At 37.8% G+C, this 14751-nt stretch overlaps 2 protein-coding genes across 10 annotated transcripts; one reads left to right on the top strand and one right to left on the bottom strand.

The window, feature by feature from the left end:
- Window positions 1–498: 498 nt before the first annotated feature.
- Window positions 499–3962, top strand: LOC306870892 (E3 ubiquitin-protein ligase RNF181). Of its 8 annotated transcripts, none has more exons than XM_079418418.1 (7): window positions 499–580; window positions 845–884; window positions 1098–1195; window positions 1897–2030; window positions 2248–2363; window positions 2735–2809; window positions 2934–3676. In XM_079418418.1, exons 3-7 carry the CDS (start codon window positions 1110–1112, stop codon window positions 2991–2993), a joined length of 471 nt encoding a protein of 156 aa, XP_079274544.1. In that variant the 5' UTR covers window positions 499–580; window positions 845–884; window positions 1098–1109; the 3' UTR covers window positions 2994–3676. The 8 variants fall into 8 exon arrangements, with proteins under 8 accessions (XP_079274544.1, XP_079274540.1, XP_079274547.1 ...); XM_079418416.1 differs by having other exon boundaries at window positions 507–642; XM_079418414.1 differs by lacking the exon at window positions 845–884 and having other exon boundaries at window positions 502–642.
- Window positions 3736–14488, bottom strand: LOC306870889 (transmembrane protein 150A-like). Of its 2 annotated transcripts, XM_079418403.1 has the most exons (9): window positions 14370–14451; window positions 12512–12756; window positions 12310–12357; window positions 12138–12224; window positions 11970–12037; window positions 9083–9210; window positions 8351–8528; window positions 6060–6396; window positions 3736–4937 (listed from the first exon to the last, which is right to left on the bottom strand). In XM_079418403.1, the coding sequence occupies exons 2-8, from the start codon at window positions 12574–12576 to the stop codon at window positions 6092–6094; spliced, it is 879 nt and encodes a 292-aa protein (XP_079274529.1). In that variant the 5' UTR covers window positions 12577–12756; window positions 14370–14451; the 3' UTR covers window positions 3736–4937; window positions 6060–6091. The 2 variants fall into 2 exon arrangements, with proteins under 2 accessions (XP_079274529.1, XP_079274528.1); XM_079418402.1 differs by having other exon boundaries at window positions 3891–6396; window positions 14370–14488.
- Window positions 14489–14751: the final 263 nt, after the last annotated feature.

Genomic DNA, 14751 nt, shown 5'->3' with positions numbered 1-14751 from the left:
ACGTTAATTAAAACAGATTTTGCTTTGTTTCGGAACGCTCAAACATATTTTTACGCATGAATTGGATGAATAAAAAAAATACTGGTAGGTTTTTACACTTACGCCAATGTGTTTGCAGTCGAACTTTTCTGTAGACACGGGTCTCAACAGCAAAAACTGGTTGACATGTACACATCCATGGCCCTCAGTGTCATGGCAACCACACACACCCACTAACTGCCTGCAGGACTTGAAACTTGAAGAGATTTATTCTTGTTTGTGCACAATGCAAAGCTTTATTTATCAAATCTATATATGTTGCTATGTTGTCAAATTAATAATAAAAAATAAAAAATAAATAAATAAATATATATATATATATATATATATATATACATACATAGAGAGAGAGAGAGAGAGAGAGAGAGAGAGAGTTAACAGTCTCATACATCAGCTGTACACATTTAACACTGGGGGATTTTTTAACCACACTCTGGCAACTCCCGTCCTCTCGCAAATATCGCGATAGAGTTGTTGTGTTCGCGCTGCTGACAGTGCAGTCAAACAAGTTTCCATCCTGATGATTAGCAATTTCATAACTGTGGGTGAATTTATTGTTGGTCGAATTTCGTTTACTATTTTTTAGACATTTATAAGAATAAGGTTAGTACGTACTTTTGAGATTCATTGATGTTTGGTTAGTTAGAACTTTAAATTGTTATGCTAGCCAGCTAACGTTAGCAGGGGTAACGTAACGTTATTATTGTTTTTAGATAGGGATGTCAGCAGCCTGTATCTTTTAAAAGCTTTTGAATCCCAAATAGTACTTTATGTCCACCTCATATGTTGTCTCTTTGTCTGTCAGTGAGTCTGAGAAGAGAGAAACTACCTGACAATTTACCATGGTTGGTTTTTGGATAGTAACCAGTTTAAATGTTACTTATTTGGATCGCTGGTTTCTAAAATATAAACATTTGCTATAAAAATAGTTGCTTAAACTCTCGACTATTGTTATATGAGAGTGAATTAGCTACTTCATTGTTAGAACAGATCCTGAACCTTCAGGTTTCCACAGCCGCTCCGTTGAATGTCATTCAGATGGCCTATGTGTTTATCAGGTGAAGTAGAAAATGGCCTCATATTTTGATGAGCATGACTGTGAGCCCACAAATCCAGAAGAACAGTACCGACAGAACGCCCTGCTGGAGCTGGCCAGGTAACTAGCACGACAGTGCCATTCTAGACCAAATCAAACTCATTTCTTTAATCAGTGTCTACAGTTTCTTTCTTTTCAGTGTGTGTGTATACATATACATTACCATTCATAAGTCTGTGGTCAGTAAGATTTAAAAAAAGAGAAAGAAATTAAGTATTGTATTTAGCAAGGATTGAAATGAATCAAAAGTGACAGTAAAGCCATTTGTAATATTACAAAGGATTGAAAAAATGAAGTCACGGTTGTATCGGTTTCTACAAAAATACTAAGCAGCACTTTAATGTTCGTTCAGCATATTAGAATGATTTGTGAAGGATCATGTGACTCTGAAGCTGCTAAAAATCAGCTTTGCCATCACAAAAATAAATTCCATTTTAAAATATATTAAAACAGAAAACAGTTATTTTAAGTTGTAATAATATTTCACAATTTTTGCTGTATTTGATCAAATAAATTCAGCCTTGGTAAGGAGATTTTAAAAACATTAAATACAAATACATACCAATTACCAACCCCAAACTTTTGAATATTACTGTTGATGTGCTTAATTTTGTTCGGTTTAATAACACATTAGCATAATAGTAGTTGATTAGTATTTGTATCTATTAGTATTAAAACCAACCTCTTTATAGTTTTTGTCAGCTATGTGGATGAGAACGAAATGATATTGCTAACCATTTTTAACAATTATGCGGCTATAGGTCTCTGATGCAGGGTCTTGACATAGACTCGGGTTCATTTGATTTGTCGGATTGGGACCAGCGTCTCCCGCCTCCTGCAGCCAAAGCCGTGGTTCAGAGTCTTCCTGTGGTCATCATCTCCCCTGAACAAGCAGGTGACAGACTGCTCATTCATAATCATCTGCAAACACATTCATAGAAGACATTGTTGCACAAAGGAACATTAGCAACAGGATAATTGATAATAATTTAGATGTTTTATTGTTTTTGGCATTAGCAGCAAGTTTGATTGAATTAGAAGGTCTTGAATCCTTGGTGTCCATGACTATCATTCTTCTTGAGCTTTCCTCAAGCTCTTTTTTCATTTGACAGATAAAGCACTGAAGTGTCCGGTGTGTCTACTGGAGTTTGAGGAGCAAGAGACTGTGAGAGAGATGCCCTGTAAACATCTGTTCCACACGGGATGCATCATGCCATGGCTCAGTAAGGTATGTTTAGTGATTTTATTTTCTCTATGATCCTCCAGTAAGCAAAAATGCAGCATGTTTTTAAGCAGCAGATCACTATATTAGACTGATTTCTGAAGATTCATGTGACACTGAAGACTGGAGTAACAATGCTGAATATTCAGCTTTGCCGTAACTAGAATAGATACAATTTTGAAATATGTTAAAACAGAAAACACTTACTTTATAATAATATTTCACAATAGTGCTGTATTTTTATTAAATAAATGTAGCCTTGGTGAGCACAAGAGACTTCTTTCAGAAACTTGAAAGAATCTTACCAACCCCAAACTTATATGTTGATATCATTTCATGTTTGGCATAATCATAAGTGTTTCTGCATAACATTGCAGACTAATTCATGTCCCTTGTGTCGACTTGAACTACCCACTGACAATCCAGACTATGAGGAGTTCAAAAAAGACAAGGTAAGAGTGCAATATCTGTTTTCTTTTTAATGTCACACAGTTATTGTTTCTGTAACTCATTCATTGTATTCGTCTGAGACACCTCAAGAATATACCTGAGCATTTAGTGTGTTTGTTTTTACAGGAACGGAGAAAGCAAAGAGAACACAGACTAGAGGATCTACATGGAGCCATGTACACATGACCTCAGCACCTTCAAGACTTGAATATGAATTCAACTTTCAGTTTGTTGGAAGTGAGAGTTTACAGCACAGGGACCAGGCTTTGAAATTATTGCGTTTGTGTGTACTTGAAAACAAACAAAACAGCAAAGTTTTTAATGTTATCACTTTTAAGACTGCTTTGTATGGCTATGCACTGAGAACTGTTTGTATGGAACTGTAATGTAGCCTTATAGACATTTCCGATTTCATTAAATGTTTTAAATAAAGCACTTGCTTTTTTGTTTTAGTGTGAAATTGTATTTGTTAGGTCCATGATTTCATATTCATTTCTTTTATTTCCTGAAGAGATTTCTTCCCTTTAAGTGCTGAAAAGCATTACTGTGCTGATAAGCAATGAACACCATAGTTTATACAATAATTCATAGTGAATACAGTGGTACACTGGTCACTGTAGGCACGACTTTATCAGTGGACTCTACATTGCCCACTTTCCCAGTTAAGAAATGAAACCCTCCTTATGTGATACGGTAGACCTCTACCTCATGACAAATGTGTGATTTTTAGGTGCGTAAATTATTGTAAAGATTCAACATGCTGAGACAGACTTGTACTATTATTTACTAATGGAGCAAAAAAACTCTGAATTCGTAAAATGTTAAACTGTCATTTCCATATTTTTTAAATAAAAAGTGAGCTCTACCATAGTGTGTATTATTATTTCAAGTGGGTTGAGTTTGTCTTTGAATGATCACATACAGACGTACAGATACACTTGTTTATTTTCCATCGAATGTTTTGGTAATTCAATATAAACCTCTGTCAAAGAAAATCATTGAAATTATACATAAATCTTACTTATTTACATAAGTAATTTATAAAATAAAAATATTATCTGCATTGTTTTTATTTCGATTTTGGAGTGTGAACCTCACATCGTTGTGGTGTTCTTAACAGACGCAATGTGTTAATAAAAATACTTTGATTACATCATTTAAAGGCATCAGAAAAATAACTTCTATCCAGACAACATCTGAAAGTCATGTAACATCATTAACCAAAAACGCATTGTATTTGAACCATTTTCATGTGAGGAGATTCAGATACTTGTGGGGGATCCTCAATCCTGTTAGGACTCAATATATGTAGGCTCTTACAACATTCTCTCACAAGCACAGATACATTGCTAAAGTAAAATGTAAAGTCTTTGACCAAGATAAATGTGTTCAAAATAAATCAGTTCAAATTGTAACATCAATAAACAATCCTTTGCTCAACCTTTTGCTCTTAGGTGACCTATAAATGACTGATCTATTATTCAGATAATATAATATGCATTGGCAAATAACTGTTGCACATGCTTTATATTACCCAAGATTTTATGCCCTTTTGTGTTTAAGCTTGACCCGTTATGATACTGTACCTCTATGTGCTGAATGTATTTTATAATGAGCAACTAATAAAATGTGGATGTAGCAATTACAAAAAAAAAAAAAAAAAAAAACGTGTGCAATGCAGCCCTGTGAATATTCCCTGGCATGACAAGAGGAAACAATATTTCAAATAGCTCTCCAATAATAGTGGAGTCAACAGAGATAAACATGTATGATGCCTAGAGACCACATCTAAATTTACAGTCTAATCATTGGCATGAAACGCATCTGTCCCATTGAAGGGCAACAAAAAAACAGACAATAACTGGCACAATTCTGTGTAAAATATAAATGTTAAAGCACAATAAATCTGGAGTCACTTTAAAAGCAATACGGCCCCTTTGATTGACAGCCTGAATTATAAACATCACAAACACTACAGCAACATTAAGGCCACCATAACCACTCAACCCTCAGGAAGTTTAAACGCGGTTTCCTAGGTTCCAGCCTGGAGACCAATCATTTTCATTCATATAATCGTTTCAAAATTTGTTCATATTGCAGTACTGTCATTTTCTCAGTGGCTGTGTCCTGCTACTCACACACACACAAAAAAAAAATCAATGAATCAAATGCATACAATACATATTTTGAAATGCATCCTTTGGCAACAGAGAAAAACAAAAACTGATGTACTGCTCACTTTTCACACCAGTTGGATTGGTTATGTCACCGTGATTCACAAAAGTATACAAAACAATCAGCAAAGATATGCAAGTAAAACTACAATGTAAAACGCTGAATAGATGTGGCATTTTTGGAGTGGTTATATGGCCCTTGACAGAGAAAAAAATAATAATAATAATTTGATTTAAAAATATATATAAAAAAGTACATGTACAGTCAATGTGAATATGCTTATTTCACAACCAATCAACTGACCAGGAAGGCAAGGATAGAGCTGGTGTCACCTTACATCACTTCCTCCTGCTTGAAATGGAAAACAAAACCCACCTCATCAGGGACTAAAAATAAGCATGAAACAGGACAGAAGCAAGCCAGCATGATGAAACATTTACCCACTGCATCATCAAAAAGGCCACCATTACAAAAAAATGGGGGAATGAGACTTAATTTTATAAGTTAGATTTCAAGTGCTCAAACGCTATATTAGTTCAATCCATATCTTAGACATTCACGTTCTAAAAATTATAATACTCGGATCCTGATAGTCTGCAATTCCAAATAAAAGTGAAAAGATCTTCAAAGTTCATTCAATGCGTTACGTGCGAATCATCAATTTGCAACAATAAGTGGGCAAAGAGTAGCAAACCCCTGAAACATTTGTGCAAATGTGACAGTAAAAATTGACCCCATTGCCCAGTGCAACAGTTCTCACAAACCATTGGATCTGTGCTAACAACAACCTTAAAGTGGAGCTTAAAAAAAAAAAAAAAAAATGCTCATTCTGTCCGTCTCACCCACAAACAACCCAACAGAAGCTTCTTGCAAGGCATAACAGGACTAAAAATAAAGACAAATTTATCAGACGAAACGTAAAATATGAAATGTAGTATACAACAGTCACACCTGTAAACTCGATTAACCAACCCGATAAACCTGCCTCGACTCAGACTGGACGGTTCCTCTAAAACACTTTAATCTCAGCCCAAGTGTGGTCTTAAACGTAGGGTGCACTATCGTGAGGCTTCCCACCTGGCAGTATGTGACCGCATGTGCTGATGTGTTTAAAGCATTGCGATGTTCTCAGGAGTGCAGTTCAGATGTGTGGAGGTACTGCTTCCTCCTGGAGATTTCAAACCCTTTGTGCTGGTGCTTCCCAGGGTGTCTGCTTGGATATCGTCTCCGATCATGATGCCGGGTCCGTGCGAGAGGTTCCGCTGGAGGCCGGCCAACATGGTCTCGGTGGTGACTGTGCCGAACTCATAGGTGAAAGTCCCGTAGAACACGAGGATGACTACAGTGAAGACCCACTCACAGATGGCCGCTGCGTGTTGTAAAACAAAGCTCTCGTGGATGAAGAATATCCCACCTGAGAGGAACCATCAAGGATTCAAACGTTTTCAAAAATGAAAGGCACAGAAACCCACTATGGAATTAAAGAGGCAGTTCAGTCAAAAGTCGAAATTCTGTCGTCATTTACTCACTCTCAAATTGTTCCAAACCTGTATGAGTTTCTTTCTGGTTTAAAGAATGTGGGTAAGCAAACAGTTGGTGGTCCCAATTCAACAGTATAGAAAAAAAAAAAAAAAAAAAAGGCTATTGAAATCAACAAAGGCTTTTCACACCGGGAAGTTATAGAAACTAGCCACCAGTGCCTAGAACTTAATTTTCCCCTAGGGTAATTTTCCTGGTTGCACCATTCAACAACATCAACAACTGGAGAATGGATGACAGAGAAGTGCCTGGACTTCAGAGTGAGTCTATCACTGTTTTTCACATTTGTGGAGCAAGTATATAAGTAAACTTTGTGTTAACACGGCTCTTTCTAAATGACATGCATTCAGCCAATCAGTGTACTTTTACGCTACATGTAGCTCCTATTATCCTGGGTTTGTCTGAAGTAGGAGCCCCGACATTCTCATGTCCTGGGTGCGAACACGGCAAAAAGCGAGTACTTCCATCAATAGTTGTAGGAACTATGAAACGTGCAAAAACTGTTTGGTTACCAAGGTATGGAACAACTTGAGGGTGAGTTAATGACAGAATTTTCATTTTTGTGTGAACTATCACTTTAACTTACTTAAAGGCATGGATTATTCATGGATATACTGGTTAATTAGCTGCTCTCATAGTTACATCACCCCGCAACCCTTTAGCCCTTTTCCTCCGGTTGGGGAAAAATCAAATCTTTGATGAACACAGCAGCAATAAAGCAGGAAGGCCGGGAGACTCCAGCTGGGCTCATCCATCTCCTCAGCGACATTTACACCAAAGCAATTAGATTATACCTCCACTATTATATGAGTCAGGGGCTTCTTGATCGTGACCAGGGCCTCAGCAGGAAGAGAAAGAGATAAAAGCTCAGTACTACACCTTTCCTTGCCCCAATTTTGTCGGCCTTATTATTAACGGCTGGTGCTAAAGGGGATAGTTCCCCATAAATGGCAATTCTGTCATTGTTTGCTTATCCTCGTGTTGTTAAAACATGTAGAACTTGCGTGAGGAACATAAAAAGGTGTATTATTAAATAATGTTGCTCTTTTCCATGTAATTATAATGCACGAGTAGCCTGCAAATACACGGAGTATCATAAAACCAGTTCATACAAACTGTGCATATACTACAAGTCTTCTAGAGCCATATGTTAGCTCAAATTTAAAGTAGCAACAGATATTGGTTTCTGTATTGTGATGCAAGTGTGATGGATTATCAGAATTTGTTCTTTTGAGTTGGATATTTTCAATTAATCTGCAGATCCATTTCATAAAACTAAACTCCAATTTGTCTGATCTGGTTCTTGAGTTCAACTCATTGTCTCAACGATTAGTTCACAGATATAAATAGCTCACTAGAAAAACATCATGTTCCTCAAACAAAGCTATTGTGTGACTTGAAACATATTGCACAAGTCATATATAGTACCTTTATTATATACCTTTTAATCTTAATAGAGTAGTTCACCATAAATAAAAATTCTGTCATCATTTACTCACTTTATGTTGTTCCAAACTATTCCTTCTTTCTTCATTATAATACTAAAGATATTCTGAAGAATACTGATGATTTTTGGTGATCTATCCTTTTAAAAGCCTAAAAGGGAGAATAGAGCAACCAGTGCAATTCCTCAGTAGAAAGAATGTCCATCAGTTTGGAATGACATGAGGATAAAGAAGATTTCATTTTGGGTGAACATTACCTTTATATTGCACACAGGTGATATTGTCTAAATAAACAAGACAAATAAGCAATCCATGTCAAGAACAATTATAAACACACACTTATTCATAATATTCTAGTCATACTCATTCAATAAGGAAGGATACTGAGAACAAGTGCGATGAGAGCACCAGTAGCCAGTGCCACACGCATGTGAGCCATCCAGTAGTCCAGAGCTGTGACAGCCACCCGGTAGGTCAGCAAGCACTGCAAACACACGAACAGAATGCCTGCTGGGAAGGCAGCGCCCGCACCTACATAGTGAAGTGTTTTAGCGTGATCCACCTAGTCGAAAAGCAGTAGAGTATTACTCAAGTTATAATAAATCGAAGCATTGAAAATAGAAGACCAAGACTTTGAAACTTGATGACAGATACACTTGTGTGACATCTAACCAAGAAAAAGTGGACTGAAAAACACTCCAAACTTTGTCTTCCTAAAACAAGAAACTTGCCTATTGCACACTCAGCATACGGATGGAAGTGCTATTAAGGATGAGGGAGTAAAATGCCCTCTAAAATCCATTCTGAAGAATGAGATGGCTGCACGCATGGATCGATACAAATCACTTTGAGACCATCAGCCTCTCTGAAACACTCTGATGCTGATCAACGCATCAGTCTGATGCACTGAATTTACGGTTGGTGGAAAGACTAAGGGTGAAGCGTCAGCCCTTAATATCTTCTTAAACAGCACTAACAGACACCCAAATGCTTGTAACCATTTTTGGTTTCAGTGATGTGAATGGTGAGTGGGGCAGTCTACTATGAACTACTATGAGATGTGTTTATCAGATAATCATACATGGAGCTGTGTTTAGGCAGAATCGTTTGACTGACCTGGAAGTTGCCCACCATGACCAGTCCCACAGCATTGGTGCATCCAGAGACAAGTCCACTGGTGTTGAGCCAGCAGTGGTTCCTGTGCTCGATGATCTGAGCATACCGTAGCAGACACACCAACACCACTACACATAAAAAGAGAACAGAAACAATAAGTTAAGCAATCAGACCATTTTACACTCACGCACTTGTGGTTGCAAAGTTCCTTTTTGTTTTGTTTCAGTTCATTTTTGTTCCATGTGCTCTACACTATGGAACAAAAATGAACAGAAACAAAACAGATATATTTAATTTCATTGGATAACAAAATATCAAATCAAGTAGCATCTACAAAAGCTGATGCTAGAACTTTCCTCATAATCCACTCAAGTTTAAAGTATCCAAATACATTACAAAAATTGTATTTAAAAATAATTAAATTGATCAGAAGTGACACTAAATCTTTTTTAATGTGACCAAAAATGTCAAAGATATGCCTTTATTTCGAACATACTTTTCATCTAAGAAACCTAAAAAAAAGGTTTATACATAACATTAAGCAGCAAATCTATTTTCAATATTGATAATGATAAGAAATGTCTCTTGAGCACCAGACCAACACATTATAATGACATCTGAAGCATCCTTGAAAACGGTATAGAATTTAACAGCACAGGAATTTAATTCAAAACTATATTAAAGAGAAAACAGTTATTTTAAAATGTAATAATATTTCACAATGTTAGTTTTTACTGTATATTTAATTAAATAAATGCCTTGAGACTTCTTTCAAAAATCCCAAACTTTTGAATGGCAATTTACAGTGGGGCAAATAAGTATTTGATACACTGCCGATTTTTAAAGTTTTCCCATTTACAAAGAATGGAGAGATCTGTAATTTTCATAGTAGGTACACCTCAACCGTGAGAGAATGATTATATATATATATATAAAAAAAATCCAGGAAATCACATTGTATGGTTTTTAAATAATTAACTTCCATTTTATTGCATGAAATAAGTATTTGATCACCTACCAACCAGCAAGAATTCTGGCTCTCACAGACCTGTTAGTTTGTCTTTAAGAAGCCCTCCTATCCTCCACTCATTACCTGTATTAATTGCACCTGTTTGAACTCGTTACCTGTATAAAAGACACTTGTTTATACACTCAATCAATCAGACTCCAACCTCTCCACTATGGGAAAGACCAAAGAGCTGTCTAAGGACACTAGGGACAAAATTGTAGACCTGCGCAAGGCTGGGATGGGCTACAGGACAATAGACAAACAGCTTGGTGAGAAGGCAACAACTGTTAGCGCAATTATTAGAAAATGGAAGAAATTCAAGATGACTGTCAATCTCCCTCGGACTGGGGCTCCATGCAAGATCTCGCCTCGTGGAGCATCAGTGATCCTGAGAAAGGTGAGGGATCAGCCTAGAACTACACGGGAGGACCTGGTCAATGACCTGAAGAGAGCTGGGACCACAGTCTCAACGGTTACCATTAGTAACACACTACACCGTCATGGATTAAAATCCTGCAGCGTGCGCAAGGTCCCCCTGCTCAAGCCAGCACATGTCCAGGCCCGTCTGAAGTTTGCCAAAGACCATCTGGATGATCCAGTGGAGGCATGGGAGAAGGCCTGGTGAGACCAAAATAGAACTTTTTGGTATAAACTCCACTCGCCGTGTTTGGAGGAAGAAGGATGAGTACAATCCCAAGAACACCATCCCAACCGTGAAGCATGGGGGTGCTTTTCTGTAAAGGGGACAGGACGATTGCGCCGTATTGAGGGGAGGATGGATGGGGCCATGTATCGTGAGATTTTGGGCAACAACCTCCTTCCCCTCAGTAAGAGCATTGAAGATGGGTCGTGGCTGGGTCTTCCAGCATGACAATGACCCCAAACACACAGCAAGGACAACTAAGGAGTGGCTCCGTAAGAAGCATTTCAAGGTCCTGGAGTGGCCTAGCCAGTCTCCAGACCTGAACCCAATAGAAAATCTGTGGAGGGAGCTGAAACTCTGTGTTGCCCAGCGACAGCCCCAAAACCTGAAAGATCTGGAGAAGACCTGTATGGAGGAGTGGGCCAAAATCCCTGCTGCAGCGTGTGCAAACCTGGTCAAGAACTACAGGAAACACCTGACCTCTGTAATTGTAAACAAAGGTTTCTGTACCAAATATTAAGTTAAATGGAAATTAATTTAAAAATCATACAATGCGACTTTCTGGATTTTTGTTTTTGTTTTGTTTTTATATTCTCACAGTTGAGGTGCACCTACGATGAAAATTACAGATCTCTCCATTCTTTGTAAGTGGGAAAACTCGGCAGTGTATCAAATACTTATTTGCCCCACTGTATGTTAGCAACCTGAAGTGTGAGCTACATATACATGCTTAATGTAGATTTTGTTCCGTAATGCAAATGCATTCATACATTTTTAATCATGTCTATAGTGTCCAAATACTTTAAAAATGATTTTTTTAAGCTGTACTTGCCTTCACAAATCTTAAGGTTTTATTTCCATTTATAAGATTTATTATTCAGGTTATAGTGTGGCGTATAAAAGTTTTAATAACACCCCTGATTTCATGTCATGACACAAATAGAAGCAGATGACAGCCAACCTTCAACAAGACGAGGACAATCAAACCCCTAATCACATAAATCACAACGTATCAGCTCACTCATAACGCAACACATAATGAAACGACACAGGAAATCATCTATTAGAGATGATGCAGTAAGGAGCATGTCTGCAAGTCTAATGCAGGTATCTGTTTTTGCGACACCTCTGCCACTCTGAATACTGAATGCTTCCATTCATGCTTTTGTTCTATGTTATTTGATATGTCACTGCCTGTGTAGAACATGTGGATATATGAGAACAAGCAGTCTTACCCATGAAAGCTCCCACATTACCAATGAGACTGAACAGACAGCTCTCGGGAGGGTAAGATCCACATTTACTGAATTAAAGTGAAGATAAAGACACAGTCAGATCACACTGGAACTAAACACTGACTCGAAATAAAGAGGAAGTGCTCAAAATAAAGTGCACATGACTACCTGATGAGGGGGATGTCTTGAATGGTACAGCATGTTTTTGGGAAGCCTGGCTTAGCTGCCTCCTCTGTGCATGTTACATTGTATGACCTTTAAAAAAAAAAACAGAATTCGCTATCAAATTACGTAAGCATCATATTATTTAAATAAACTGAGTGAAACAAGCCCAACTTACCAGTTTTCGACAGGACAAACGTGGTGGTTCATTACAGCCATAGCATATCTGAGGAAACAACAAAACAACACAACACTGTATTGTATGAGCTTGTGAAAAAAAGCTCTGATTTCAACTTTTAAAAACTACTTGATTTAACAAATTATAATTAATGCATTTTAAGATGGCTTTGAATCATGGGTGGCAGCATATTAAAACTCACACTATCCATATCCCAGTGATAGAGAAGGCAGCTAGGCTGACAGGCAGTATGATCCAGGCAGTCATTGGTCTGACAGTGAGGCCAGTCTGTCCCAAGCATGAGGGGGAGGAACACAGAGGGCTGGCAAGGGGAGACACAGGGGGGATGACGAGGGGGCACTGACATGCAAGGACACACAGGGAGGGGACATGAGAGGAGGAGAGGGATGCCACGCTGCTCCTTCCTTCCGGCCGCCAAATCCAGGCCTAATCAGTGTTTTCAGGAAACAAAGGAAGTGAACAGTAAAGAGAGATATAATTGAAATTCTTCAATTAAAATAACCTCTTTAACAGTCCACTTTAACGTCATGGAACAGAATTTGCAATCCGTTTTACTTCCATAACGTGACATTATGCAGAGCGAGACAGAATGTTCAATAAGACAAAAAACGGGAGTGGAAAGAAAAGGTCAAAAGAAGAGGGATTGGTGACACTGGCCATAAAGTGCTTTCGGGATGGGGCAAGTTATTACAATTTGATAAAATATTACTAAATTACTTTTTAATGGAATAATGTGCACTGATAAATCATTTGAAAAATTAAGACCATGAACGTTCATTAAAGTCACAAAGAGACAGACGTAGCGAGAGATCTTGTCTTTCGTGTTATGACGAACATCCAAAGAGCAACAGGTTATCGAAAAGTCAAAAATGAAGGACGGAGTCTTGGTTCTATCTGGTTGTTGATTGGATTGTCACTTGTAAGAAAAAGTTGGGGTTGATTGAAGAAGTCCAGCATACGTCACCAGAAAGAAGTCTGTCGCTTCACTGGAAGGTCCAGTTTATCCAGTTATTTTCTGGTTTCAAATTATTAAGTCAAAATAATAAATAAATAATAATAATAAAAAGAAAGAAATGCATAAGATCAGAAAACATATATTTTTTTTTATTTCATGTCAAATTTAAGAAAAGAAAGAGAGATTTTGACATCAACTAGTGCAGCCAAGCAAATGTTCATGCACAAGTATTAGATGTCGGTCTCAGGGTTTTTAGTGCTTGATTCCACTTGCAATTTGCCCTTTTGACCCATTGATTAAGTAACTAAAAGCACTTCTAGTCCAAAGTCAATCCTGCAGTTTGAGTGTGTGTGTGCTGCAGTGAACTTTGTTGTAAAAACATAAGCTTTACTGTAATTCTGAAACACATGACTGCCACATGATGCTGTTTGAAAAGCAATACTGATAAGGAAAGCAATACTGATAAGTGGTTGACCACTAATAAGCAGTGGTACGACGACTACAATGCTGTCTACACAGGCGGCTCACTAGGTTTTCAAGCATATACGTAATCAGAAAATCTTATTTTAAGATACAGTACACTTCATGCATCAGCACATCAACTAGCCAGGCAGGTGGATGTGCTGCTGTGTCACTCATTTGCATTGGTTGAAACTAAAGTGTCATACAGGTGGCCTTCGTCGATCTCACTGAATATTTTGTATAACGTTTACCAAAAAGAGTTCTGGTCAAATCTTCTGGTTCGTTTCTAAATGTACTGGCTGACTGTCTCAATCCTTAGGTAGCAATTCCACGTTCACTAGCACTAAAGCTAACATTGCTTGCGTTTCGAAACCTTGTACGCTTCCTTCATAGACAGCATGTCGCAAAACATTCAAACGCAGTTGAGATGTCCCAAAATGCTGTCTAGGTAGGCAGCTCACTCGTTTCTGATACAGTCACAGAGTCCACCGAAATCTTGAAACGACTGATGCCGCCGAAAAAGCACATTCCTTATTCATTGTGAGTGAGTTCACAGTTCTACCAGAAATATTTGAGGAGATTATGTGTTTAACAAGCAAATAAGACGTTTATATTCACATACCTTAAGTCCTGCTACTCCCTGCTTCCAACCTCACTCAACCTTGGTTGTTGCTTTAAGAAAAGGCACTGCTGCTAAAGCTGCTCCTCACTGTCATTGTAGTTCTTTGTCTATTTAAAAAGAATGAATTGCAAGGTGTCGCAATATTCTCTGAACTACTTCATCCACAATGCCAATGTACGGCGGCCGAGGGGTTCGAAAGAAATCGTCAAGATTGGTAATACAGCGATGCTCAAAGGCAAACAGCGTCACTGCAAGAAAAAAATGTAATGTATCCTTATATATCCATTATTTACTGGCCAGAACAATGATTTTTCTTGTAATAACCATGGTACAAAAAGAATATAAATGTACTAACATGCCTGTCCATCTTGGCTGTCATATT

The sequence above is a fragment of the Barbus barbus genome (genome assembly GCF_936440315.1).
Source record: "Barbus barbus genome assembly, chromosome: 6".
Taxonomy (NCBI): domain Eukaryota; kingdom Metazoa; phylum Chordata; class Actinopteri; order Cypriniformes; family Cyprinidae; genus Barbus; species Barbus barbus.
The sequence above is the reverse complement of the archived record's forward strand: the minus strand, read 5'-3'. Positions and strand labels throughout refer to the sequence as shown.